Genomic DNA, 26,954 nt, shown 5'->3' with positions numbered 1-26,954 from the left:
CTGTGGATGACCATGTACTCGTACTGAAAATTAGTGTATTGAGGGGCACCTGAGTGACTCCGTTGGTTGGGCATCCAACTTCGGCTCAGGTCATGAACTCATGGTTCGTGAGTTCAAGCCCTGTATCGGGTCCTGTGCGGACAGCTCAGAGCCTGGGGCCTGCTTCAGATTCTGTGTCTCCCTCTCTCTCTCTGCCCCTCTGTCTAATTAAAAAAAAAAAAAAAAAAAGTTCGTGTATTGACTTTATCGTTTTATAAACTTTGTTATTATAAACCTGATTGAGACACAGTGCTTCTCTCATTGTGATCAAATCTAGTTTCTGGGTGAGGCTGATGGTCAGACTCTTGATCCAGGTGAGTTCCCCATGGTAATGAATGTTCCCTATGAGGCCTCTTGGGATAGCCTATCAGCGTTTCCCCGGACAAAGCTCTAATTCTCTAGGCCAAGCCATCAGCACTGTGTTTGATAATAAAGAAAACAAACGAACAAGCAGGAATGAACAAAATTTAGATTTTTTGGTTTTAGATAATACTTAAATATTGAGGAAGCTAAAATTTAACAATTGAAAATATGTTGGCTAGGTTTTTCTATACATTATATTTACATAACGATTGTGATTTTATCTTTCCAAGGAAAGACAGTCTATGACAGTCTCTGGGGCTCATGCCGTCTTGTCAGGCCAGGTGTCCGGTAGCAGAACAAAGAACTGAAGACACAAGTGTCCCCCGTTACCCACCCACCCCCACCCCACCCCGTTTGTATGTGAAGCATTTCTGAATAACAAATACAAAATGAGATTCGAATACAGACAGCTAGATAACGCCCCCGGTTCAGGGCTGTGTTTCTCTGGAGAAGCCCTGCCGGGCTGGCTCAGGGACTGCCCTTCATCTACGGGGACGCCCATCACACTGTGGCACCGCCCTTCTGAAATACAAAAGAACCAAGCTGAGAGTAAAGTAGGTCAATAAAGTGAAAAATTTTACCACACTTGGGGGTAAGTTAATATTCAATAGTTTAAAGTTTATGTTAGACAACTGTGGCACACAGTCTTACACCAATCAACCAAAGAGTCCCATGGGGATATTAAATTTGAGAGTAAGCCAGCAAATTACTAAATCCTGAGAGCCCATAATCTGCCTGTTTGTTATATAGTTTTTTTCCAGGTCACCCGGATGCAGGTTATTTCTTGTTTCATGGAGCCTCTGAAACATTTTTTCCAAGGCATTAAGAAATTACGACTCGAGGCTTTTAAACCCTAACGTGATAGGCAAAGCCTCGTTTTTACGGAATATAAAACAATCTGTTTCTTCCACTTCTAACAGCTCCTTAAGAGAAGCCACCACCAAGTCGTGTTCCTGCAGCATTTCCGGGTAGCGGGACACGGCCCGCTCAATCCTCGCCGAGCGCCGCACGGGAGTGACCAGCTTCATGTCCTGCACTTCCGCCATTCCGCTCATTCTGCGAGACAGAGAGAGGCGTATTCCAGAGCTTATTACTTCTTTTGAAATTCCACTTCCTATTCTTAATTTTTAAATCCCTGATAAAACCCGACAGGCATTTCAACGAAAGCTGAGGTAAGGGTATGTGGGGAGCAGCTCTCGTGCTAAGATGGCTTCCTCCCGATCGTCAGGAGGAATGGGCTGCTGACCGGCTGCTCCTGGATGGTAGAAGCGTAAGGATTTCCTGAATGAACTGTTAAGTGTGGTTTTTGCTTGAGGTCAAATACATGGCAGTTGGGGTTGGTTTATTCCATAAACTTTCAAAGAGTCGACAGGTTTTGAGGAAATTGGGCCTTACACCAAATGGGGTTGGGGTAATGAATTCTAAGATTCTAGCGTTGACAGAAAACGATTCAAAAAACACCTTTTAAGATGGTGGACCAAACAGTTTGAAACTGGGACAAATTGGGCATCTTCCTTGTAAGCTTTAATGCGTTCCCATAAAAAGGAGCTCAGACGCTAGGTTGCAGAGACCTCTCTCTATGTAGTGAATCTGGTCTACACCTCACAGACCCACTCATTATGTTAGCCTAAGCAAAACTAGCCCACCAGTCTGCTAAAAACTCTCCTAATAAATTCCAGAGCCAGCAAAAAGGTGATTTTCAGATCAACTGCTTGCCTCCGTCCATCCATGAGCCAAGTATAACGCCGGGGCCGAGGGAGGCCCGGCTGTGCTCTCCAGGGACCGGCAACACAGACCTGTGTGGTCCTGGCACTTTTGTTTGGAATTTGCTTTTCAGATCCTGAACAGAGCCTGGCGTTATATTAATGTTTTAGAAAATGACATTGGTGCCCTGACACCGTTCCTATGGATTCTGCCTTAAACTTATACACTCTCAATAAAATGAGCAACTTCTGTCTAGTACGTCCTTGAATGCGCTCCCTGTTCTTACAGGGTGATTGGCTGTCCCTTCTCTCCCATATCTAGGGAGGTTGCCCCTGCCTGGCACTTGGCGTCCGCACCGTGGGGCTGGGAGGAAAGGGAGGTGGGATCTGTAGCTCGGGACAGATGAGGGTGAAGAGGTGGAACGGGATGGGGGCGGGGGGGATCCATTCTAATGGTTTCCAGACTCCAGCAGCACCTTCCTCAGGGCAGGAGTGTATGAGGAGGATGGTGTGTGTACAGAAAAGGCACACATATTCTTGTCGATGGTCCCAACCCCCCTCCCCCTCAGCTCCTTCCCTTAATGCCAAAGGCGGATTAGACCACCTGGTCCTCACGTGAGGCCGTGAGGCCGAGGGCCTCCACACACTGCTGGTACTCCGGCTCTGTGGAAGCGAAACCGAGAACAGAGCTGAATTAGGCCTGTGGACACAAAGCCCGCTTTAGAGTCAGCTTACCTAGGGATGGGGGCCACCTGTAATTTGATACCAGGATGGTCATCCTGTTCTGTCTTGGTTATTTGGGGTGTTGCTGTAACCTGTTCTCTCTCTTCTACAGAAAGACAAGGCTTTTCAGAGTCTGTTTTATTGGCCGGCTCTTCTACTGATGTTATATTCGTTTCGGCAACTGAAGAGTCAGAGGGAACGCCTGTGTCTGCAAGGCCAAGAAGGGAAGTGAGGTTTAGCAATTTAATACTGAAACTAAGAGTCAGTAAGATGAAAAATCAATATGTACAATGATCTCTCCATTAAAATAAAGAGTAATCGATGTGAAATGGGACGTAGAACTAGTTTTTGCTCTTAGCCCTCTAGCGAGGCCCTGCTGCATCGGGCCATCTTTCTAACCCGCCTTTGGCCTTCTTGCCACTTGAGATGGAGCCTTGATACCTTTTCAACATTCTGAACACATCCCCAGTCCCTTATTCTCTCTTGAGAGAAGTTCCCTCAGGGACAATCCTGTTACCGTTATTCCGTATCTTGGGTCAATTTTCTTGCCTCACTTGGGTCAACATCCCCTCCTACTCTGGGATGAGACACTATTACCCAGAGTATACCTACTCTGTGACCTTAATCCCCAAAGTCATGGGTTAGCTATCACTCCAGATGGCTTGTTTCTCAAAGTTCAATCTGTCTTAAAGGAAAACCATTTGTCACCTTCCAAGATCATAAAAATAATCTATTTTATTTTCTCAAGATAGCTTGTTTTTTCTTTCTCCTCATATAACGATATGAGCAATTAAAGTGGGCCAAAGTATTTTTCATAGAAGAGTTCTCTAAAGGTTCTGACCAGTGGTTAGCCAAGTGCAAAGGTGCCTGCTCCAGCTATTTTTAAAGCTTCTAACTAGAATTTGTTCTAAGGAGGTTGTTGTGACCGAACATGGAATTTACAGCAAGGCACCTCTCTCTTCTGCCTCAGTCTTACCTGAGAAAGAGCCGCTTGTCTACTCCCACCTAGAAATCCAGGGAAGCAAGACACCCTCCTCTAGGCTGCTCTTGTGAGAACAACCTTTGTTTGGTGTTGGGCAACATTTACTTGTAATAAAAGAAATAAATCAGCTGATGATGATGGCTGGAAAAGCCAGGCCATGGAAACCAAAAACTGAGAGGCATGTCAGGGGACTTTTAATTTGTTTCTTGTTTCCCTATGTGTTCCTTGAGGACTTTTACATGACAGGTTGTAGGGAGTGAATTTAAATACCAAAAATACCAATACCTTCTGTGGTTCTGTTTGTATCTTGCAAAATATTAAGAACAACTTCTCGTAACTCTTGTATCGGCTGGAAGGAAGAAAATACATGAACAGTATTCAAAACTTTCATGGGGAAAATGACCAAGCAACTTTGCTTAACATCAAATGAACTTCTTTTTATAATAAAAATGTTTCCTTTCTTATCTTTTGTCTAACAATAAATAACATTTTAAAGAGTTTCAGATTTATAGCTTTATATGACAGATGAAGGAACAAAGAAAATGTTAGGTCAAATGCTGGCATGCTTGATTCTAAAGAAGAGATGTGCTTATGGAAACTAGTCTATGGTGACATTTCTCTAAATTCATTAATCTTCGTACTGTCTTATATGGCCGCTAAAGATGCGTTCCCGCAAAAAGATTTTGGCCCAAAGATGTACAGTTAGTTATAGAGAAAATGCAGCATGAGTTTTTAGTGTTTTCTTCACTGAATTTTTGTTTTCAATCATAAAAGCTGTATAGCTCATTACAGAAAAATTGAACAACAGTCAAAGTTAAAAAGAGAAATCACTCATAACCCAATCACCCAAATATCGCCTTTAGTTAGCATTTTGGGTAATTTCCCCCAGCATTTCCTTTCTTTCTTCTCTTATTTAGTAACATAACATAAAAAAACATAGCATTAAACATAATATTAAACACAGCATAAAAAACATAGCATTAGAGAAAAGCCGTCACAGAAAAGTAATTTTCTGGGAAAATGATCTGAGATAGCCTTCCTTTCTCAAAGTACGTAAACCACGCCATGAACCAGAACATCATAAATGAGCTGTAGTTTCTCATAGGAAAATTCTATTTGGAGGTCGGTCTTTCTGATCAGGGATTCTGTATCAAATAAATAATAGATATAAACTGACAACAGAGCATAAAAGCAAAGCTATTTATACAATTTTCACAAAGTCTAATGTGCTTTAAGCTTAAGGGAATGGGAATAAATGTACAGAACATATTGCTAAGTCTGAATTATATAAAACATTTATCAAAGGTATTTTACACTTTTACAGGCTTCTAGTTAAAAATGATAGATGGAATATACACTTATTTCTTAAATGTTTATTTATTTTTGAGAGAGAATGCATGCGTGAGGGGGCGGGGGGTGGGGAGGGACAGAGCATCCAGAGCAGCTCTGGCTGAGAGCAGAGAGCCCAACGGCGGGCTCCAGCTCACAGACTGTGAGATCATGACCTAAGCCGAAGTTAGACACTTAACGGACTGAGCCACCAGGTGTCCCTGAATATACATTTATTTCTAATCCCTGTTGAGACTCTACTGAAATGGTAACGGGATTAAAGGAGGCAACAAAGGCAAAGAATAGAAATGGCAACAAGATTTGGAAGCTAGACAGCAGAAGGAAGAGGTAACCAACTTAATCAACTTGAAAAGGCCAGATCCTAAGCTGGGAATGTGGCTGAGAAATACCATGATTCAACCCCAGGACCTTTAAAGGCTCAGGAATGAATGGTCGGGTCCAAATTAGGAGGTCTGTCCAGCAGTCAGACCTCCAAGTGCTAATTCTAACATAAACTGGGCATGCATTTTCCAATCTCTGGGGGAATACCATGTGTGAAAAAAATGGATACATGAAAGTTTCCATGCTGAAGGTTGAGACTCCCAGATTTCTTCTCCCTCACAACACTGGGAGCCTGGTTCCCAGCTCCCAGGAAGAGATTGGAAGATCCTTCTTTAGAGAATATGATCAGTTTTATCTACCTACCTACCTACCTACCTACCTACCTACCTACCTACCTACCTATCAATCTATCTATCTATCTATCTATCTATCTATCTATCTATCTATCTATCTATCTATCTGTTTCTTAAGAGATAGAGGGAAAGAGAGAATCTTTAGGCTCCATGCCCAGTGTGGAGCCTGATGAGGGCCTGGAATTCATGATCCTGAGATCATGACCTGAGCTGAAATCAAGAGTCAAATGCTTAACCTACTGAGCTGCCAAGATGCCCGAGAATATGACCAGTTTTAGAGGAAAGACCTGAAGACACTGATATTGAGGGTTCTTCAACCAATCAGTTCAGCCAGATGACCTTATCGTAAAACCTCATCCATGTGTCCAGAACATTTTTTTAATGTTTGTTTGTTTTTGAGAGAGAGGGAGAGAGAGAGAGAGAGAGAGAGAGAGAGAGAGAGAGAGAGAGAGAGAGAGAGAGAAAGAGAAAGAAAGTGTGAGTGGAGGAGGGGCAGAGAGAGAGAGGAGAGAGAGAGAATCTTAAGCAGGCTCCACACTCAGTGCAGAGCCTAACTCAGGGCTCGATCTTCAGACCATGAGATCATGACCTGAGCTGAAACCAAGAGTTGGATGTTTAACTGCTTAACTGATGGAGCCACCCAGCTGCCCCTAAGCTTTTTCAAACCCACCTCTTTGTAAAAAGCCCAGTTCTGACATCTAAATAAAGCCTTTAATGCATAGAGAACAGAACAAAACAAAACAAGACCACCGCCATCACAACCAACAACAACAACAAAACCAGAGAGAGAAGAAAAATAGATGTCGGAAGAAAAGAGAATCTGAGGGTAATGGTGAAAGGTCCCAGGGTGACAGGCGGCAAAGACAGGTTAAAGGCCAACCTGCTGAGCTTGGAACACGTCAGAAGGGCCTGGGAGAAGGGTCTCTAAGAAAAAGAAATCGATAGATTATATGATGTTTTGAAAGTAGTGAGAAATTTAGACAATTAGAAAAGAGTTTGGGAACTAATTATATAGTAATAAATACTCAGAAAACGAAGCAAAGGGAAAATAAGACAATAATTAGCTTCAGGAAAAGTAGAAAGTTGTGTGTGAAAGGCAAAGTTATCATAGTATATATACTACACGGCTCAGTGCAGTCATGTATTTCTTACATATTCATAGCAATGTAAACACAGGATTACTCATAACACTAGTGACCAGGATTTCCATAGGACTCGAATGAAAATACAGAGGGTGGCAAAAGTCTGCAGGGCATGTGTCTCAGGGAATCTGTGCAAGTGTATGTGAGAAAGGGCGTTAACTCCTCATCCTGCATAGTTGGAAGTCTGTAAGTCATGTCTAAAACCGAAAAATCAAGAAACACCAATACAGGCACACTACGTGAAACTATCGAGGTGAATAGGAAAATAACCAGTTTGCTCCAGGAGGTGGGAAATGGGAGAAAAGGGCCCCGGAGGCCTCATGGAAAGAACCTTATTGAACTGCTTTGACCATTTATGTGCATATACAACTCTGACTTTGACCACTCCTGGGAAGAGGTATGGTGAAATATAAAATGATACTGGCAAGTGGCATTTAAGCGAAAAGAGTTATAAAACTGTTGGATGCAGTCTTTGTTAAAAAAAGTTATGGAAAAATAGTGGTTTTACTAGGTTTTAGAATTAAATTTATTTTTCATGCACTGACTCTGAATTGTTGCTGTGAATATTGATGTTGTGGCTTAATGTGTTTTTCAGTTCCTTATGATGAGGTATGACTTTGTAAGTACTGTACATTGATGTTATAACTTTCCATAAGTGCATATCTCTACAGTGAGTGTAAAGTGAGACACAATCACTTGACAAGAACACTGATTCTATTGGTTTACATGTAACACTATTTTCTATCAAATAAAATGTTAATTAAATGTAAATGAAGGGTATGTTGTGTTTCATTTTCTGTACGTAACTTTATGATGTGAATTAGAAGTTTCACATTGTGTTGTCTGACTGCTGTATTGCAAACAACAGAGAACTCACATGGGAGAGTTTTCAGGAAATCACCCACCCAAGACAGACAGACACTCACTGTTGCCCCGTTTCTAATGGCCTCTTCGTACAGCCCAATAACATCAAAGGTCCCTTTGCTTGCCAAAAACTTTGCTTTGCAGATCCAGAATTTAGCAAATTTTTCGGCCTCAGGAATACTGGACAATATGGTAAATATTTCATTAGAAAGTACACCCTGTAAAAAAAAAAAATACCCAGAGGTAATTACTACCATCTTGCTATTATTCTCACATCTAATATTAGTCAGAGAAGTTCTGCAGGAATCAGTCTGATCATTTTTTCTTAATTTTAAAAAATTTCAATTTTACTGAGGTACAATTTACATATAATGAGGCACCCACTTAAACAGCATATTTCAATGAGTCTTGATACCAGTCATTAAATTTTAAGAGTTACATGAGACCAAATAGGAAAATGTTTGTCACAGCTGAAAGTAAGGAATATCTCTACATTTTAATGCAAAACCAAACCTGAGACCAAACTCTGGAGTGATCAACATTCATATACATCTTACATATTCATAATAATTTCTGTATAGCTCTAACAGAAGTATCAAGGATGGCACAGGTAAGCAAGGGTTATAGGGGTGTATATGTGTGTGTGTGTGTGTGTGGATGCAGGCAGGTGTATATTAAAAGGGCTAAATCTCACAAAATGTAACTTTATTTATATTTTAAAAATATCTTAATGTTTATTTATTTGGGGAGAGAGAGAGACAGAGAGGGAGGTACAAAATCCAAAGCAGGCTCCAGGCTCTGATCTGTCGGCACAGAGCCAGACGTGGGGCTCGAACTCATGAACCATGAGATCATGACCTGAGCCGAAGTTAGGCGCTTAACTGACTGAGCCACCCAGGCGCTCTGTAATGTTTTTAGCGATAAGAATGTATTCATGCATTTTATTTAATACAATGGAAATACAAGAAAGAGTTGTTGTAACAGCAAAAGAATGGAATTTAATTCCACAAAGGAGAAATAATTAACGTTTAAGTGAATTTTCTGAGAAAATTGCCTGGAGCAGACCTCCACTGAAGGTTTCCTTTTTCTGTTGCTGTCCAACACCAACAGTCAAAGGACACAATAGGGTTTGCTTCAGGCAAGGACCTCAGTGCAGATGTCTATCCAATTACTTTTTATTAATATAATTTTCCTTCAAGGCATCTCCTGGGAATCTTACCCTTTGCTGACTGTCTCCTTTATCCTTATCTGCAGAATCCAAGATACAATTTCGATGCCATTTATAGCCACCCAGTCTTTAGGATAATCTAACTGTACACATGACCTTGCCTTTGACTTCAGCTTCATATCCAGATGTCAAATGTTTTGTTTTGACCTTGATGGCTAAAGAAGGAAAAATTCCTTTTGGATCCTTCTAGAGGCAGGCTCTTGGGTTAGTCTTCCAACTTCTTTGTGCCTGAGTTTCATTTGTAAAGTGGGCATGGCAATAGTCATTGTGATAATTGTATGAGATAATATAAGTGAAGTGTTAGAAGAGTGCGTGGCAAGAGCCATGGTTTAAATGCATGCCATTATTACCACTGATATTCGTCATCTATATTAAAAAAGGCAGCTGAATTCCTTAGAGGTTCTCTCTCTGACACTGTATTTAAGAAAAATGTTTAGGGGCACCTGAGTGGCTCAGTCAGTTGAGCATCCATCATGATCTCACAGTCTGTGGGTCTGAGCCCCACATCAGGCTCTGTGCTGACAGCTCAGAGCCTGGAGCCTCTCTCTCTGCCCCTGCCCTGCTCACTCTCTCTCTCAAAATTAAATAAAGAAATTAAAGAAAAGAAAAGAAAAGGAAAAAAATGTTTAAAAACTCTTAAGATTGTGGGCCAAAACTTTGAGCGCTTACTTAGACTCACCCTTTCAATGAACTGCAGACAGTCTGTTAGAGTGTTGTTAATTTTATTGGACAGTTCAAGTTGTCCTTTCTTTTCTTCATCTTCTTTTTCCATACTCTTCCAGAATGAAATATTCATTTCCTCTATTACTTTTCTTTTTGTTTTAAGTTCCATAGGAGGCCGTTTATAGATTTTCCCCTTAGATTTCTGCCATTCTTCCAGCTGTTTCCTGTTATAAAATTAAAGGGGTGGGGTGAGAACATGGTGTAGGTTTCTTTTCGTATAAAGTCACACTTCCAGAGTATAAGGTGTGCGTTGGTGGTATAGTGGTGAGCATAGCTGCCTTCCAAAGTATAAGGTGTGCATGAATTGAGTACCACTACATACCTTCAACAACACACAGGGTCAGGAGAATGGAATAAAAAACAATTTACAAAGGGGTAATGGCGGCACTGGTTGCCCCTCCCCTTCCGAAGGCAGACTGCAGAGGGATTCCTAGTATTACTGGTGGGTAGCATCTCAATCTTCAAATTCCTGGACTGCATGATTATTCTTCGTTCTTTTTTTTTCATTATTTTTCTCTAAAAATTTTCATTTCATCTGCTTATTACCTCTGGCACTAAGACCTCCCTCCATGTCTAAGATGATGAATTCAGCACTCAATTTCTCTTACCGTCAGCGGTCTATGAGCCACTCACCCATGCCCACCAAACCTGCATCCTGTCCGCAGTAGGGTCTTGGCCAGAGTGACCCACACTGTCCAGTTCCTTAGCCCTCTCCTACCACACACGACCCCCTTTCTTCCTAAACAAGATCACTAATTTCGGGATTAAGTAGCTAGTCTCTGACGGCGCCATGTCTGAATCCTCGCTCTTCTCCACCATCCACATTCTTCACCCCTCTTCTAAGCAGCCAACAGACTACTGTCAGGGGAAGCACCAAGACCTATAGACCTAACTAAGCATTTGAATGTTGGCTCTTCAGCTTCTTTAAATTACTACATGCTTAGGGGCGCCTGGGTGGCTCAGTCGGTTAAGCATCTGACCAGCTCAGGTCATGATCTCACAGTCTGTGGGTGCGAGCCCTGTGTTGGGCTCTGGGTAGATAGCTCAGAGCCTGGAGCCTGCTTCAGATTCTGTGTCTCCCTCTTTCTCTGCCTATTCCCCACTCATATTCTGTTTCTCTCTCTCAATAATAAATAAACATAAAAAACATAAAAGAAATACTACGTTTATAACTCACAGATGTACATTTCAGCCCAGATGTTTACAAAGAGCCCCAAATTTTATAAAATTCACTGCCTAGTTGGTATTTTTTATTTGATGTCTGGCACGCATTTCAAATTTAATATTGTCCAAAACAAAGCTCTTGATTTTTCATCCCCAAACCTGTTGCCAAGTGGCCTTCTTTATATGATAAACAGTGCCCCAATCCACCCAGTCAGTAGGACCTAACACTAGGAGCTGTCTTTGAGTAGTCCTTTCTTCCCCACACCTGACACACATGGTACAGGCTTCTAGTTCTACTACTACCGTCCTAGTTCATATCACTGTGACCTTTTGCCTGAAAGGCTATTAATAGCAGCCTCCTTCCTAACTCATGCCCTTGCTTCCACTCTAACCCTTATCAAATACATTGTGGGAACAGTAGCCAGAGTGATGTTTAACGTGTAAAGCAAACTGAGTGAGTCACTGCCAGGAACTTCCTAGGCCTTTGGAATAAGATTAAACATGTTTTCCACGCCTCTCCAACTTCCAGTCAGACCACTTTCCCTCTTACTCTTCCCCTCCAGGAGCTCTGGTAGCCCTTCAGTTACTTGGCCTATGCTCATGCCTGCCTCGGGGTCTTCTATTATCATTTTTATTCAGTTTTCTGCTCAAATGACACCTCTTGAAGAGGTAATTATCTGTAATTATTCTGTTTCATCAAAGTGTTGATTTTCCTAGAATGCAAGTTCCATGCAGGCAGATATCTTGGATGTCCCAGTGTGGAGCTCAAGGTCTAGAACACACAAGTGTTCAGTAACATACAGTAAAATTCACCTTTTTTAATGTACAGTTCTGTGGGTTCTGACAACTGCACAGTCATGTAACCATAGCAACAATCAAGATATAATACCATCAAAAATTTCTTCTTGCTTCTTAGTCGTCAACCCTGCTCCTCATGCCCAGCTCCTGACGATCACCGATCTGTTCTCTGACCTTATGGTTTTGTTCTCCCCATAGGTCAATTACTAATTAGCCCTCTTGTTTCCTTGACTCCAGAGCATAATTCACAGTGTGTTTCAGTCCCAACTGCCCCTGCCTCACCTACACGCGAACCACCGGCTTAATGACAGAAGCATGTGCTTCCCTGCTGTTCCTGGCATTCTTCCTATCTCAGCCTTCCTCCCAGTCCTAAGTGAAGAGGGAACTTACCTTTTCTAAAGCCAACGTAGTCCCAGGACCTCAATGCTAGGATTTTATTATTCCAGCACTTTCCATAGATACATCAGGAAGAAAGCTCCATGAAGGCAGACTGACTGTGTGCTCACTGCTGTATCTCCCGATGCCCTGCACACTGTAGGTGCTCAAGGAACACTCCAGCAATGAGTGATCTACCCGCCTCCACAGAGTCCTCGTGTGTAATCAAACATGGTCAGCATCCCACACACTGTCTTAAGACCCATCGTCTATTACCTGGTCTAGACTGTGGGCTGCGTGGGAGGGACCCTGCCTTCCTCATTTGCCAGCTTGGGGTCTTTGTACTCAGTTTTCCTTTTGCTCAGAGGGCTCATCCTTCTTCTTTTTGTCACTATCCTTTCCCTAGACCAGATGCTGTTGAAAGCACCTCCCTGGCCTTTCTACCCAAGGAAATCAGCCCAGTCTCACTCTCTCAATCGCATCACCCTAAATTAAGCTGTTTACTTTCTGTTTCTTCAGGAGGGCAGAGAGCTTGGTGGTGGTGTTCAGGGCTGTATTCAGAGACTAGATCCTGCCCTCACTTCACCCTGCTATACTTTTTAGCTACCATCTAATTAAAAAAAAATTTTTTTTTTGCATTTATTTTTGAGAGACAGAGCACAAGTGGGGCAGAGGCAGAGAGAGAAGGAGACAGAATCGGAAGCAGGCTCCAGGTTCTGAGCTGTCAGCACAGAGCCCCAACGCGGTGCTGGAACTCACAAACTGTGAGATCATGAGCTGAGCTGAAGTTGGACGCTTAACCAACTGAGCCACCAGGCATCCCGCTACCATCTAATTTTACATGTTCCTTTCACCCTTGTCAGTCAGGAATCTCCTTATTTTCTACTCCAACCAAGTATACATAGGTGCTTCTCCTGGGAGGTTCGCCACAGTATGAGATTATGTCTGGTGCTGTACAGGAAGCGTGGCATCCTTTGGCTTGGTTTCAAGCACCATGAATGTTAATATTAACTCCCAGCACCAGGAGATCCTGATTTCTGCCATCTGAACTCTGTATGTGAACTAATTGCTCCTCTTTGTCTCAGCTTACTTTCCAAAACTTGGATTGCTCACACTCATGGAAATTTCCTGTTAACTTAATTTCCAGATAACTTTTCTGGATTTAACCACTGGTCTGCTTCAGAAGGGACTACCAACTCCCCACTTCCTAGCTATGTGAACTCCCAACTCTGGCTTCTCCTACTTTGCCCTCTTCTATTGTTGATCAGTCCCCGCAGGCTACTTGTTGAATGAGTAGGCTACATCTCCAACTCCTATTTCTTCTTCTTTTTTTTAATGTTTATTTTGAGAGAGAGACACACACACAGAGTAGGAGCAGGGGAGGGGCAGAGAGAGGGAGATACAGAATCTGAAGGAGGCTCTAGGCTCTGAGCTGTCAGCACAGAGCCTGACGCGGGGCTCAAACCCATGGACAGGCAGATCAAGACCTGAGTGGAACTCAGAGGCTCAAGCTACTGAGCCGCCCAGCCACCCCTGCAACTCCTATTTCTTATCCAACCCTTTTGTTTCAATTTCTTTCTAAAAAATAAATTATTTTCAAGCATACAGAAATTTACAGGGAATAATTTATACTACATGTATATACCACCTAGCTCTACCAAGTCTTAGTACCTGTTATATTTGTTCCTAATTACTAGGAAGTCATTATTTATGGCCTGTGTCCTGACTGGGTATTCCTGATGGTCAATATGCCTAATCATCTAAAACTGCACAATCATGGAAGTAAAGCAAAGTACCTTCGATCCTCTGCTGTGATCTTCTTCTTAATATTTGGGTTAGTTTGGGTTCCATTTGGAACTCTTCCTCCATGTATGGTTTTGTTACCAGCTTGAGTTTTAGGAGCTGTCTTATTAAGAAAATCGTTCTGGGGAAGAGTCTTTTTCAACTTGGAGTCCAAAGTCTGTGCTTTCTGTTGACAGCTGTTGCTGTATTTATTCCCATTGGCTCCATTTGCTCTTATGTTAGGGGTGCTTTGAACGACAGAATTAAAACTGCCAACTGTCAAATTAGGCCTTTGGCTTGTGGCTTTTGAGTTTTGCAGGGCACATGATGTCCGAAGTCTAAAACCAGGTTGAGTGGATTTCTGACCTTGTTTAATGTTTGGATGTCTGTTGTTACAGCTTCCCGGAAGCACCCTGGGGCATGTCTGGGGTTTGGTGTGTTTTCCTTTCTGTTCAGTAACAGTGTGTGACTGTACCTTAGTTTCATTTGGTCTGTCAGATTTATCCCTATTAACCTTTATATCCTTTATGTCCTTGACCACTGGTTTCTTTGAGGCTCGAGTCCTACTAAGGGTCTGAACATAGTGATAGGGAGCTGTCTTCAGTTTTTCTCCTGGTCTTGCAAGATTTGTTCCTCTAGAGAGTTGCTGTGACTTTACTGGTGGAATTCTAATTTGTGTTTTTCTAACAAACTGTTTATTAACTCGGTCTTTCAGAATAGCACCATTCCCTGAACTTTTGCCCAAGCCTGGTTTAGGAGCCAAACTGCTCTTGGTTTGATTATAAGAGTTAGTCTTTGGCTTACCTATTGTCCATAATTCAGGATTTGGCTTCCTTTCAGAGTCTGGTGAGGTTTGGGGCAAGTTCTCTTTGTTTATCTCTTTTAGAAAGCAGTCTAAGGATTCATTTTCAACATGGTTAGGGTCCACAGAATCTGTACACTTAGCATTTCCTTGATTGGCTACCAGCTGCTTTGCAGTTTTCAGTTCATGTATAGTAAGTGTCCCCATGGTTTTTCTAGACAGTTCTCCAGTGGTGGATGATCCAGCTTCATGCTGTTGTTGACTATTGTTGGAAGGCTTACAGTTTGAGTTCGAAGAAACACATCCTGAAGTCAGCCTTCTGCCCAGTAGTTTTGGTGGCTCCAACTTTGGCTTCTGGGATTCTGTGATATTGGCAGGTCTGGGCTGGAGTTCAGTGCTGACAGGTCTTCTAGCTTTGACAGGCAAAGCAACATTACTGGTAATATTCTTTTTGGGTAGAATAGTCTAAAAAGACAAAGAAAAATATCAAAAATTAAATTCATAACAATAGTTCACTGCTTTTAAAATAAAAAAAGTTATTTTATTTAGAATTTTATTGAAGAAAGTTGAATCTGGGAAATAAAGGCTCACTAATAGATGGTCTTTATAACTTGAACTCCTACTAGAAATGTATTAGAATATTTTAGCTTGATAGAATTAAGCAGAGATGTAGTGAACACATAATTGCTGTTAAAAAACAAATTTGCCTCAATTGAACAAGTACTTGCTGAATGTCCATGAATGTCTCAAATGAAGTGTCCTTCTAGGGACAATGGAAAGATACATACATAATAAACTTATGTTAGGGTACCTCCCAACTTCTTCCTAGTAGTAGAGTGTATTGCCATACGTTTTTTGTTTGTTGTTTTTTTTTTTTAAACAACACTGCCTTTGTAAAGGTCACAGCGTTACTTAAGAACCTTTGTCCTGTCCCTGGAGATCAGTTGCAAGGATAGGTAGGTGGTAGAGGATGGGAGGCTGAAGACACTTTGGAACAGTTTTCAATTAAATCTAACATCTCAGTAGAAAGTCATATTTGTAAAGTCAGGACAGGGTTTAAGGTTAGATTCTACATTATTAACAAGTAAATGTTTTAGGCATGTGATTTTAATATTGGATAAGAAAGGTAGGGCTAGGTTATAGAGAACTTCAAAGAAAACGAAGGGAGCTTAGCACTGATATAGTAAATAATAGGAGCAAGCTGTGACTTCCAGAAGATATAGGAGGGCTAGAGGGAGTGCTAGAGTTACCACACTTAATTTTTGATTTGGTAATATTGTTGAGAATTACTATGTAAGCTCTGTGAGTGTGTAAAAGTCTAACAGAACGATGTGGCCATTAAGGGCAAAGAGGTGTTCACTCTAGAATGGAACACGTCTGGCAGTGTTGCTGGGGGTGAATGAGGGGAGGGCTGGGAGTGGGAGCCAGAAAGATGGATGGTACATCACCTGGCTATAGCTGGATTACTCCAGTCCCCACATTTACATCCACCTCGGATCTCTCCATTATTGCTTACTGAAGAGGCAGGGACGATGGTATCAAAGTTTCCAAATATATGCTATTCCTTAGTTGTTCTTTTTTTTAAATTGAGATATAATTCGCATCCCACAGAATTCACCTTACTTATTTGAGAGCACGAGTGAGGAGAGAAGGAGCAGAGGGAGACAGAGAGGATCTTAAGCAGGCTCCATGCTCAGCATCGAGTCTGATAAGGGGCTTAATTCCACGATTCTGGGATCATATCCTGAGCTGAAATCAAAAGTTGGACCCTCAATCGACTGAGCCACCCAGGTGCCCCTAGAATTCAGCATTTTAAAGTGTATAATTCAGTGGGTTTTAGTATATTCACAAGGTTGTATAAATATTACCACTATTTAGTTCCAGAATATTTTCATCACCGCAGAAAGAAGTCCCATACCTGTTAAAAGTCACTCCTCATTTCCCTCTCTCTACAAACAGTGGCAACCACCAAAATCTACTTTCTGTCTCTATATATTTGCCTATTCTGAACATTTCATGTAATGGGATCATACAACATGTGGCCTTTTGTTTCTGGCTTCTTTCACTTAGCATAATGTTTTTGAGACTCACCCATATTGTAGAATGTATTCATCTTCATCACTTTATTTTTCAATAATAAACTTTATTATTTAATCTTAGTTTTAAGAGCAAGAGAGCACTCTTGCAGGGGAAGGGGCAGAGAGAGAGAGAGAGAGAGAGAGAGAGAGAGAGAGAGAATCCCAAGCAGACTCTGCTGACAGTGCAGAGGTTATCCATTCATTGACTGATGGACATTTGGGTTGTTTCTACTCTTGGCTATTATGTAAAATGTTACCATCAACATTTGTTAGAAGCTTTTGTGTGAGCATGTTTTCAGTTCTCTTGGGTATATACTTAGGAGTGAAATTGCTGGGCCCTATGGTAACTCTATGTTTAACTTTTGAGGAACTGCTAAGCTGTTTTCCAAAGTGGCTGTAGCATTTTACATTCCACCAACATGGAAGAAGGGTTCTAATGTCTCCACATCCTCCCCTATCCTTGTTATGTCTCTTTTGGTTTATAACCAACTTGCTAAGTATGAAGTGGTATTTCATTGTGGTTTTTATTTGCATTTCCCTGATGGTAATGATATGGAACATCTTTTCATGTTCTTATTGGCCATTTGTATATCTTCTTTGGAGAAATGTCTATTCAGATCTTTTGTCCATGTTGTTGTTGTTATTATTATTATTATTTTCCTTTGTCCATTTTAAAGAGCTGGGTTATTTTTTAACTGTTGAGCTGCAAGAGTTTGCTGTATATCCTGGATAGTAGGTCCTTATCATATATATGACTTGCAAGTATTTTCTCTTTTGTTCATTTTTATATCTTCATTTTAGATTAGCCTGGCCTTGCTAATCTATTGTAAGTGGTAGAACTGGTTTGCAGTGTGAAGTACTACACTGAGAGAAAAACTAGGCTTAGAAGTCATCTGGCTGACAGAATAGCCAGCAATCAACATGCAAATACAGACCATTAAGGTCGAAATTTTACTTTATTATTATTATTTTTAAGATTAAAAAAATTTTTAATGTTTATTTTACTTTTGTGAGAGAGAGACAGAGTGCGAGCAGGGGAGAAGCAGAGAGAGGGGGAGACACAGAATGTGAAGCAGGCTCCAGGCTCTGAGCTGTCGGCACAGAGCTCGATGTGGGGCTTGAGCTCACGAACTGCGAGATAGTGACCTGAGCTGCAGTTGGACACTTAACCAACTGAGCCACCCAGGCGCCCCTAAGATTTTATTTTTAAGTTGTCTCCACACTCAAGGTGGGGCTTGAACCTACCACCCTGACATGAAGAGTAGCATGTTCTACCGACTGAGGCAGCCAGGCGTCCCCAAGGCTGGACTTTTAGAGATCATTAAATTGAATCCCTTCATTTGAGAGGGAAAGTGAGTTGCCCAAGGTCAGGCAGGGTGTTTGAGGCAGGGCTGGAGGTAGAACTTCATTCAGTCATCTTATATCCTGGTCTCCGACAACATACCTCAGACTTGATGGATCAAAATGATTAAAAAAAAATCAATATACAAGAAGGAACAATTGATTCAAACTGAATTTGGTCACTTTATTCTGGACATACGAAGTCGGGGGAGGGAGAAAATATATGACTTACAATATATGATGAGGGTTTAAATCAAAACAGATTTACTAGAATGTATCCTAGTCACAGCACCAGACTCTAAGGAAATGCAGAGAGAAGACACCTGTCCTTGAGGAGTGCTAACAAAAAGATACAGGCACAAAAAATGATGATATGATGAAATAGGACTATGGCAGGCCTGGGAGAGATGGTAGAGCTCATCTTATCACTGATTTTCAAGTGTTTTTGTTCATATATGCCCAAAATAATTTTGACAAACTCTGTACCCTTTCATACTTTTTAGAGTTAATGTCTAAAGTTTTTCATTGTTAGTTTAAATAGTTGCAAAAGATGTAATTTCAGGCACACTGTCAATATTGACATTTTAAGATAAAAATCAAATTTGATACTATAATGCCTTTAAAAAACTATACATACTTCTTTAAAATTGAAAACATAACATGCTTCCTTTTTTCCCTTCGTCTATTTCTCTCCAGCTCACCACTAAATTTTCATCCTAGATTTTTGTGCTTGGCTGCATATAGTTCATTACCCTATCACACTTCTCAACAAATATACATATGTTTATAAATTTATTTTATTTGTTTTTGCCATAATTATAAATAATCCAGCAAAAGGAGAAATGTTACCAATTTTGACCACTAACTATTATTTTTTTAAAAGTTTATTTATTTTAAGAGAGAGAGAGGGTGCACTCCAGGGAGGGGCAGAGAGACAGGGAGATGGAGAATCCCAAGCAAGCTTCATGATGTCAGCACAGAGCTCAACATGGGACTTGAACTCACAACCATGAGATCATGACGTGAGCTGAAACCAAGAGTCAGACTCTCAACTGACTCACTCAGGCACCCTGATCACTAATTATTAAACATGAAAAGGAAAATATTTTTTCATAAAGAAATAGAAATATATCTCTTAATGAGTTGGTGGGAGCTCCCATCCCTATAATTAGTTTATGTATCCATTGGGAGACATTTGTTGCTGGAATGAAACAGAGGTCTACATCAATTTTATTCCTTTATCTTTTTAAATAAAAACATTGAGAAAATTTGTTCACATTAATAAGTAGATGAATTAGTATCCAGAATACATAGAGAACGTTTACAACTCCACACCAAAAACCAAATAATCCAGTTTAAAAAATGGGCAGAAGGTATGAACAGACATTTCTCCAAAGAAGACAAACAAATGGACAACAGACACATGAAAAGATGCTCAAGATCACTCGTCATCAGGGAAATGCAAATCAAAGCCACAAACGGTATCATCTCACACCTATCAGAATGGCTAACATAAAAAACACAAGAAACAACAGGTATTGGTGAGGACGTGGAAAAAAAGGAACCTTCGTGCACTGTTGGTAGGAATCAAACTGGTGCAGCCACTGTGGAAGTCAGTATGGAGGTTCCTCAAAAAATTAAAAATAGAATTACCATATGATCCAGCAATCACACTACTGAGTATTTACTCAAAGAATATAAACCCACTAATTCAATAGGATATATGCACCCCTGTGTTTATTGCAGTATTATTTACAATAGCCAAATTATGGAAGCAGTCCAGGTGTCCATCAATAGATGAATGGATAAAGAAGTGTATATAAATATCATTCAGCCATAAAGAAGAAAGAGATCATGTCATTTGCAACATGGATGGATCTAGAGGTATACTGCTAAGAAAATTAGTCAGTCAGAGAAAGACAAATACCATGTGATTTCACTCATATGTGGAATTTAAGAAACAAAACAAATGAAGGGAAAAAAAAGAGACAAACCAAAAAAAAAAAAGACTCTTAACTACAGAGAGCAAACAGATGGTTAACGAAGGTGGGGGGGGGCGCAGTATGAGGAGGGAATGGGTGAAACAGGTGAAGATTAAGAGTACACTTGGCTTGATGAGCACTGAGTAACAGAGAGAATGGCTGAGTCACTATATTGTCCACCTGAAACTAATTTAACCCTGGATCTTAACTATAGTGGAATTAAAATAAAAAAATAAGTTCATGAGTTCATGAGAATAGAAGATGTTTTGTTACAGCCACTTATAGTCAATTCTTTGAACTCAGCTAGAGGCATATACTAAAAATTGGACATCAATCGCTTAGTAAAAAATTATTTTTAATGTTCTACTGGATGACAATGTTGAATGCAAACAACTGGAAGCCACCTGATTTGAAAATGGCTTTCTCAACATCAACACCATTATTTCACTACTGTCCCTTGATATTGTACTCTGGAGGCATTCCCATCTCAGGGCAAAGCCTCACATGAAACTTGGGGATGGGAAGGGTGAGGGGTTTGCCTAAAACAGCACAAAAAAGAAAGGACTGAAAAATGGTAGAAGGATGATATTGACAAGGGAGGTGGGAAAGGAGAAACTGTATGTGAGGCATATTCTACAACAAATCAATTTTATTATTTAAAAAAAAATTTAATGTCTTTATTTTATTTTGAGAGAGCAGAGAGCGAGTGGGAGAGGGGCAGAGAGAGAGGGAGACACAGAATCTGAAGACAGGCTCCAGGCTCTGAGCTGTCAGCACAGAGCCCGAGGCGGGGCTTGAACCCATGGATTGTGAGATCATGACCTGAGCCGAAGTCAGATGCTTAACTGACTGAGCCACCCGGGTGCTCCAATAAATCAATTTTAGGCAAAAGTGCTGTGGAAGCTGAGGATCTGGAAGCTGATTCTGTTAACCTGGGTACCCTTTGGAGATACTTTACGTACCTCCAGAGGAACATATACCCCAGTCTGAGACATTTCTAATGTATTTCAATATTCACTTACTCAATGCCTTCAAACAACTCTATGGGATATCTCCCATTACTTCCATTTTATAGATTAAGGTAAATAACTTGCCCAAGGTCATTTAGCAGGAAAATGAAGGAGTTAGCATTTGGACCTAGGCAGTTTTAAACAATTATACATTACTATTTCTCAATAAATTTAAGAGCATGGCTCCAAGGAATCCTTTCAAATCTTATTTCAATATGTTAAAACTTCCAGATAGGGACAGAAAAAGAAAAACTTTGTGTGTTTTTCTTTGACACACAGTGCAAAGAAGCACTGCAGTAAGAGGGTGCCGAAAAAGCTTTGTTCAAGTCCTAAGTCTGACCCTTACTGGTTATAGAATTTTGGCCAAGTACTCAATCTCCTTGAGACTCAGGCCTCTCGTTTGTAAAATGAGAATAACAATAATGATATCTGTCTTCTGGGAAGGGTGTTATAATGTCTTTTTTTCCTCAAGATAGTTTTTATTTATGGCTGTTGGCCCAACATAACAGTACCTCCTTTTACTCTCAAAGGTACCTGGACATTAAATCATAAGGCCACCTTTCTTGTAGGGTTGTTTTAATGTTAACTGAGATGCTGTATGTAAAGTGTCCTGCCCAGGATCTGGATGGTGATAATAAGTACTCAAATGTTAGCTATTACAATTAGGTATAGAAATGTTTTGTAAATTGTAAATGATTATACAATTGTAATGAGGACTATTATTTGCCTAATCCTTTTAGTTTCTCCTATTTCATAATTGCCTTTCCCACTTAATTTTTATCTTCACAACTGGATAAAAAAGATAGGTATACAGTACTGTCAGCTTCGAGAGATGCCTCTGGGAACTCTGAATGAAGTTTTTTGTTTTGTTTTTCCTTTAAGACTTGCGTGCTACACTAACTCAATCTGCATAAAGTAGAAGTCTAACCCGGTGATTCCCAACTGTTTCACATCATGAGGTACCAATTTTGCCTTATATACATTTTTTTTCCTTTACAGTGTCTAATGCCGTTATAGTAGCCTTTCAGAAGGCTAAATTCTCCCACTTAAACCTTGAAAATGTGAAAATCCTTTACCATTCTGTCCATAATCTAGTGGCATTGAACTGCTTGGGAAGCATATCTTGTTAAGTAGCTTGGAAGATACAATAAGATGGTCCCTTTGAATGACTACTGAGTCATTTAACTTCATGGCAGCATACTCAAGTGGTTAAGACCACAGGCTCTCACTCTGTCATGTAATAACTATGTGACCTTAAGAAGTTACCTAACCTTTCTGTGACTCAGTTCCCTCATCTGTAATATGGGGCTACTAAGTACCAACCTCATAAAGTTGTAAGGACTCAATAAAGTCAATGTAAGTAAGAAAAGTGCCAGATGTATAGTAAATGTTCAATTAATGTTAGCTATTAAGAGGGCCAATGTGCCATTGAGGATTTGTTTTTTGGTTAACAAAACTGAACTATAATATGCTAAACTTTTCAAAAAGAAGTATCTTTGCATAATATAGTCTTTAGGTTGTAAACGTCTTCATTATTTTTATTATTAATCATCCAAAATGATTATTTTTTTAAAAGACTAATTTCTGCATACAGATTTTAAAAGAAGTTTTTTTTTTAAACATTTATTCATTCTTGAGAGACAGAGAGAGACAGATTATGAGAAGGGGAGGGGCAGAGAGAGAGGGACACATAGAACTGGAAACAGGCTCCAGGCTTCAGGCTCTGAGCTGCCGGCACAGAGCCTGATGTGGGGTTTGAACCCATGAACTGTGAGATCAGGACCTGAGCCGAAGTCAGACACTCAACCGACTGAGCCAACCAGGCACCCCATCTACTTACAGATTTAGAAGGTGGAGGATTCGGACAATTACTCTTGGCTTTTAGGTAAGGCCTATAAAAGACAAAATAAAACTAATTCTTAGTCCAGAAGGATCAGCAAAGCTTGGGAAGTATAGTAACTAAAATTTATTATGATTAGAATTTTAAATCATTGGAATATCTGTATATAGTAAAACTATTCAAAATTATATCCAATAGTCTCCTTATTATCCCTTCTTTAGTGCCGCTATTCTATTCCTTAGACCACACCACTTACTCATTTTTTTGGTAATCATTTTCAGAGATGTTCTATGCATAAATATAGCATTCCAACAAGATTAATGAGATGTATGTATTTTCTTCATATTTGCATAGTCTTGTTCATTCAAACATCAGTCCTTGAACACTGCAGTGTGCCAGGCACTAGAGATACAATGTCAAGTAAGGTGATTAACAGCTTCTTTAAAAAGCTTAAGCATCTGCAGATAATGAATATTCAGGAGTGAAAAAAAGAGATATCATTAAAAAAACTGGAGCAGATATGAAATCTAGCTAGTGAGACAGAAAATGCAAAAAGGCATAGGAAAATAGAGGAGAATTTAGAAGGACTCAATCTGCATGGATCAAAAACAATTGCCAGACTAACAGGGACTTTGACCATGACTGGCTGTTAGTTTCCCCCATCTTGAATATAAACCCTGGAAGAGGAGGGGCCTCTCTGTTTTGTTAAGCACCATATCTCCAGAACCAAGAGTGACTGATACATTATAGGTATTAAATAAATATTTGTTGAATAAATGAATTAAATTTATTTAATCGAGGAAATAGAGTTGAGTTAAAACCCCAAAGTAAAATGAAACTAAAATAAAGGGTCAAAGCTAACTTTGTAAAAATTCATTTCCAAATAAAAATTTAGCCACACGCTGGGGAGAAAATATATCAATGCTAAGCAAGAGGGACTAGTAACACCACTACAACGGCAAGATGCTGACAAACGGCAAAAGTCAAACAGTCATATTCTGTCCACCTCAAGAGTACGTGCTAAGAGAATGACCACAGAGGTCCGGCTGGAGGGTGCTGGTGGACTGATTATAACTGGCTGTCCTGCTTTAGCAAGGAGTAGCATAACTGGGGGCACTCAACTCATTGACCTTTTCTAGCCTTCATAAGAACCCCTTTCTCAGGGAGTGAAAAAAAGCAGGGACAGGGACAGATAAAGCCTTGTAGGTAATACTGTGGACCTTCTCCTCTTTCCCTTAGAGACTGCACAATAATAGTGCTTTAGTCTTGCCAGTGTACTAGATACTGGCCAGGGTTTTGTCATGTCTGGACCAATATACCCTTTTCTGAGTTATCAGAGGATTTCAATGCAGTCTGAGTAGACTACACACAAAAAGGGCTATGTTTTGAAAGGCTTTACGTTGCTGTTAGCAACCAGGGCAACAGAACTTGCATAACTGTGTGAGACGACTCACTTGGTGTTTTGGCACTTCAGCTTTCCCTTGGCTGCTAGGTACTCCTGGAGCTTTCTCTGCCGCTCTTCTGCAAAATAGGCAAGCCAACAAACAACAGAGCTTTAGCTGGAGGCTTTAACCCGGTCATCTAGCTTTTAATAGATGGTGCTTTTCTGTAATGCTTTTGGCTTTGGATCACATATGATAAAGTCCCTAGTCCCATAGGTTTGCCTCCAAGCTAATGCTTATGTCAACAATATCATTTGTATGCTCCATCCTATACTGAGCTCTTCCCACTTACATTGCTTTCTTTAATCTGCCCAACAATCTTCTGAGGTAATTTACAGTCTGAAATCTAAAGGGGGTAAATGATATGCCCAAAGTTACCCAACTAGTAGGTAGCAAAGCGAGTATCTGAAGCTAGGTTTATCCAATGGCAGAGCCCTTGCTCACAGCCACTGTTCTCAGCTACAATGTATTATGCTTTGCATGAAGAAATCTATTACTGGCTCACCTGAGCTTATGAACCAGCCTTGGTCTCATTAGTTATGTTTTTTTTTTTTTCTGACAGGGATGATGATTTTTGCCCACAAACCCTTACATGGTTTCCTTTGGGCCTACGGTCAAAATAGGCCAGCTTAGGGGGTTCATGGAATAAGTAGTTGGAAAGGGCTAAAATTCAATAATGGCAAAAAAAAAAAAAAAGGTCGGGGTGATTGGTGGCTCAGTTGGTTCAGTTGGTTAAGCGTCCAACTTTGGCTCAGGTCACGATCTCAAGGCTCGTGGATTTGGGCCTACTTCGGATTCTTTGTCTCCCTTTCTCTGTGTCCCTCCCTGGCTCACACTCTTTGTCTGTCTCTCCCTCAAAAATAAACATTTAAAAGAAATTAAAAAAAAAAGACAAAAAAAAAAAAAGACTACAGGGGTGCAAAACTATTCTTAATTTCGTCTAAACTGAGGTGCTGTGTGTTTTGATATCTGTCTCTGATGCATCCCAAGGAGACAGCTTTGAGAATTAAGCATTGTGTGCCATGCCAGGCAGTGTACAGAGCAGGGGCTCACAGACCAGGTTGGAATCCCAGCTCTGTGACTTCTAGCAAATTAGAAAGCCTTGCTGCCTCTGGACCTATAAAAATGGAGACAGAAATGTCCAACTTTAAGAGCTATTATGTAAAGCACCAAGAACAGTGCCCAGGACGTAACAGACTAGTGTATGACCCTAGCAGGCAGTCAACAGGTATTATTACTGAAACTATCCAAACACGGTCTGCATTTAGGAGCAGATGGCATCTGAGTAGTTGGAAAGATAGTTAAGGGCTCCAGGTATATTTAAGAGATCAGGGAACCCAGGACCCTCAGCTCTCAGTGAAATTTAACCATCAACTTCCAGTGCCCCCTGTTAACGTCAGAACCGGCCTCTTGGTAGCTGTCAAAGCTCAGGACGCAGCACATAAGACCACACCCAGGCTCTCCCTGGAGCCAAATCTGGGTCGCCACCGCAGCTCTTGTATTCTTTTTGTAAGTGCGACCCGGGCAAGGGGCCTCAGGTTCTCTACCTAAACGAGAGGACAATGACATCTCCTTGCAGGGCTGCTGCAGGAATTACTGGGAAGATGCCTGTGATGCATCTGGCCCCGCACCCACTCTCCCCTCCCCGCGGCCAGATGTCAGCTCTCCTAAGACTGGAAACGCCTAGGGGGAGACCAAAGTGGACAGGCGAGCAGACGGGGGCAACTTCCGCGAAAAGAACTCACTTAGTGCCCTCCCTTCTTCCCTGCCCTTGCTTGAGCGCATGGGAGACGCAGGGGTTCACGGTCATACTCACCGGCGGCTGCAGACGGTCGCGGTGGCACCATGACTCCTTCGCGACAGTTTTTCTTCAAAACCCGCGCCTGGATCTAAGGCCGGGGCTCAGCGCGTCCGCTCGCTCTCATTGGCTCCCGCGGGTTTGAAACCCGCCAGTCGGAAGCAGGGGAGGGCGGGACAAAAGGAAATAGACCCCTTGCGGTTGGCGCTGCCCTTTGATTGGAAGAACGTGCAGCTCCCGGCGCATTAAAGACGGCTGGTAGGACCCGAGACAGACAGGCTGCTCCTTTCTGAGGAGCGGTGGGCGGGCGGTTGAGTCGGTCACGGAATCCTGCTCAGCCCGCATAGACAGGCCCACCCTACACCTCTCAGACCCTAAAGTTCACAGGAGCCCAGAAAAAATAAGGTAAACCCCAAATCTGATGAATTCGGGGCTCGGCACCAGTATATTAGCTCTACTTGTGCAGGTTCTCAAGAATCTAAAAGTTCTAAGTTCTGAGTACTGCAGGGTGACTGCTGTTTTTAATGGTCGTAAAATATCCGTCACAGAAGTTACCATTTTTAACCCTTTTTAAGTGTACAGTCCAATGGCATTCAGTACAATCACACAATGTTGTACAACCCTCACCACCATCCACATTCTGAACTTGGTCATCCTCCCAAAGAGAAGCACTATACCCATGAAATGAGAACTCCCCTCTGCCCTCTCCCCTCTGCCTCCTCCCCTCAGACCCTGGCAAGTACCATTTCAC

General features: G+C 41.2%; 1 protein-coding gene and 1 long non-coding RNA gene across 2 annotated transcripts; one reads left to right on the top strand and one right to left on the bottom strand.

The window, feature by feature from the left end:
- Positions 1 to 999: 999 nt before the first annotated feature.
- On the bottom strand, positions 1,000 to 26,306 carry CKAP2L (cytoskeleton associated protein 2 like). Its single transcript, XM_029936300.1, has 9 exons — positions 26,222 to 26,306; positions 24,418 to 24,484; positions 22,964 to 23,015; positions 13,925 to 15,177; positions 9,748 to 9,955; positions 7,903 to 8,058; positions 4,096 to 4,159; positions 2,841 to 3,036; positions 1,000 to 1,458 (listed from the first exon to the last, which is right to left on the bottom strand). Exons 1-9 carry the CDS (start codon positions 26,250 to 26,252, stop codon positions 1,233 to 1,235), a joined length of 2,253 nt encoding a protein of 750 aa, XP_029792160.1. The 5' UTR covers positions 26,253 to 26,306; the 3' UTR covers positions 1,000 to 1,232.
- Positions 1,591 to 3,157, top strand: LOC115289090. Its single transcript, XR_003907371.1, has 2 exons — positions 1,591 to 1,694; positions 2,941 to 3,157. It is a non-coding gene; the product is annotated as an uncharacterized LOC115289090 (long non-coding RNA).
- Positions 26,307 to 26,954: the final 648 nt, after the last annotated feature.

Source organism: Suricata suricatta, chromosome 4 (genome assembly GCF_006229205.1).
Source record: "Suricata suricatta isolate VVHF042 chromosome 4, meerkat_22Aug2017_6uvM2_HiC, whole genome shotgun sequence".
NCBI lineage: Eukaryota > Metazoa > Chordata > Mammalia > Carnivora > Herpestidae > Suricata > Suricata suricatta.
This window is presented reverse-complemented; position numbering and strand designations above follow the sequence as displayed.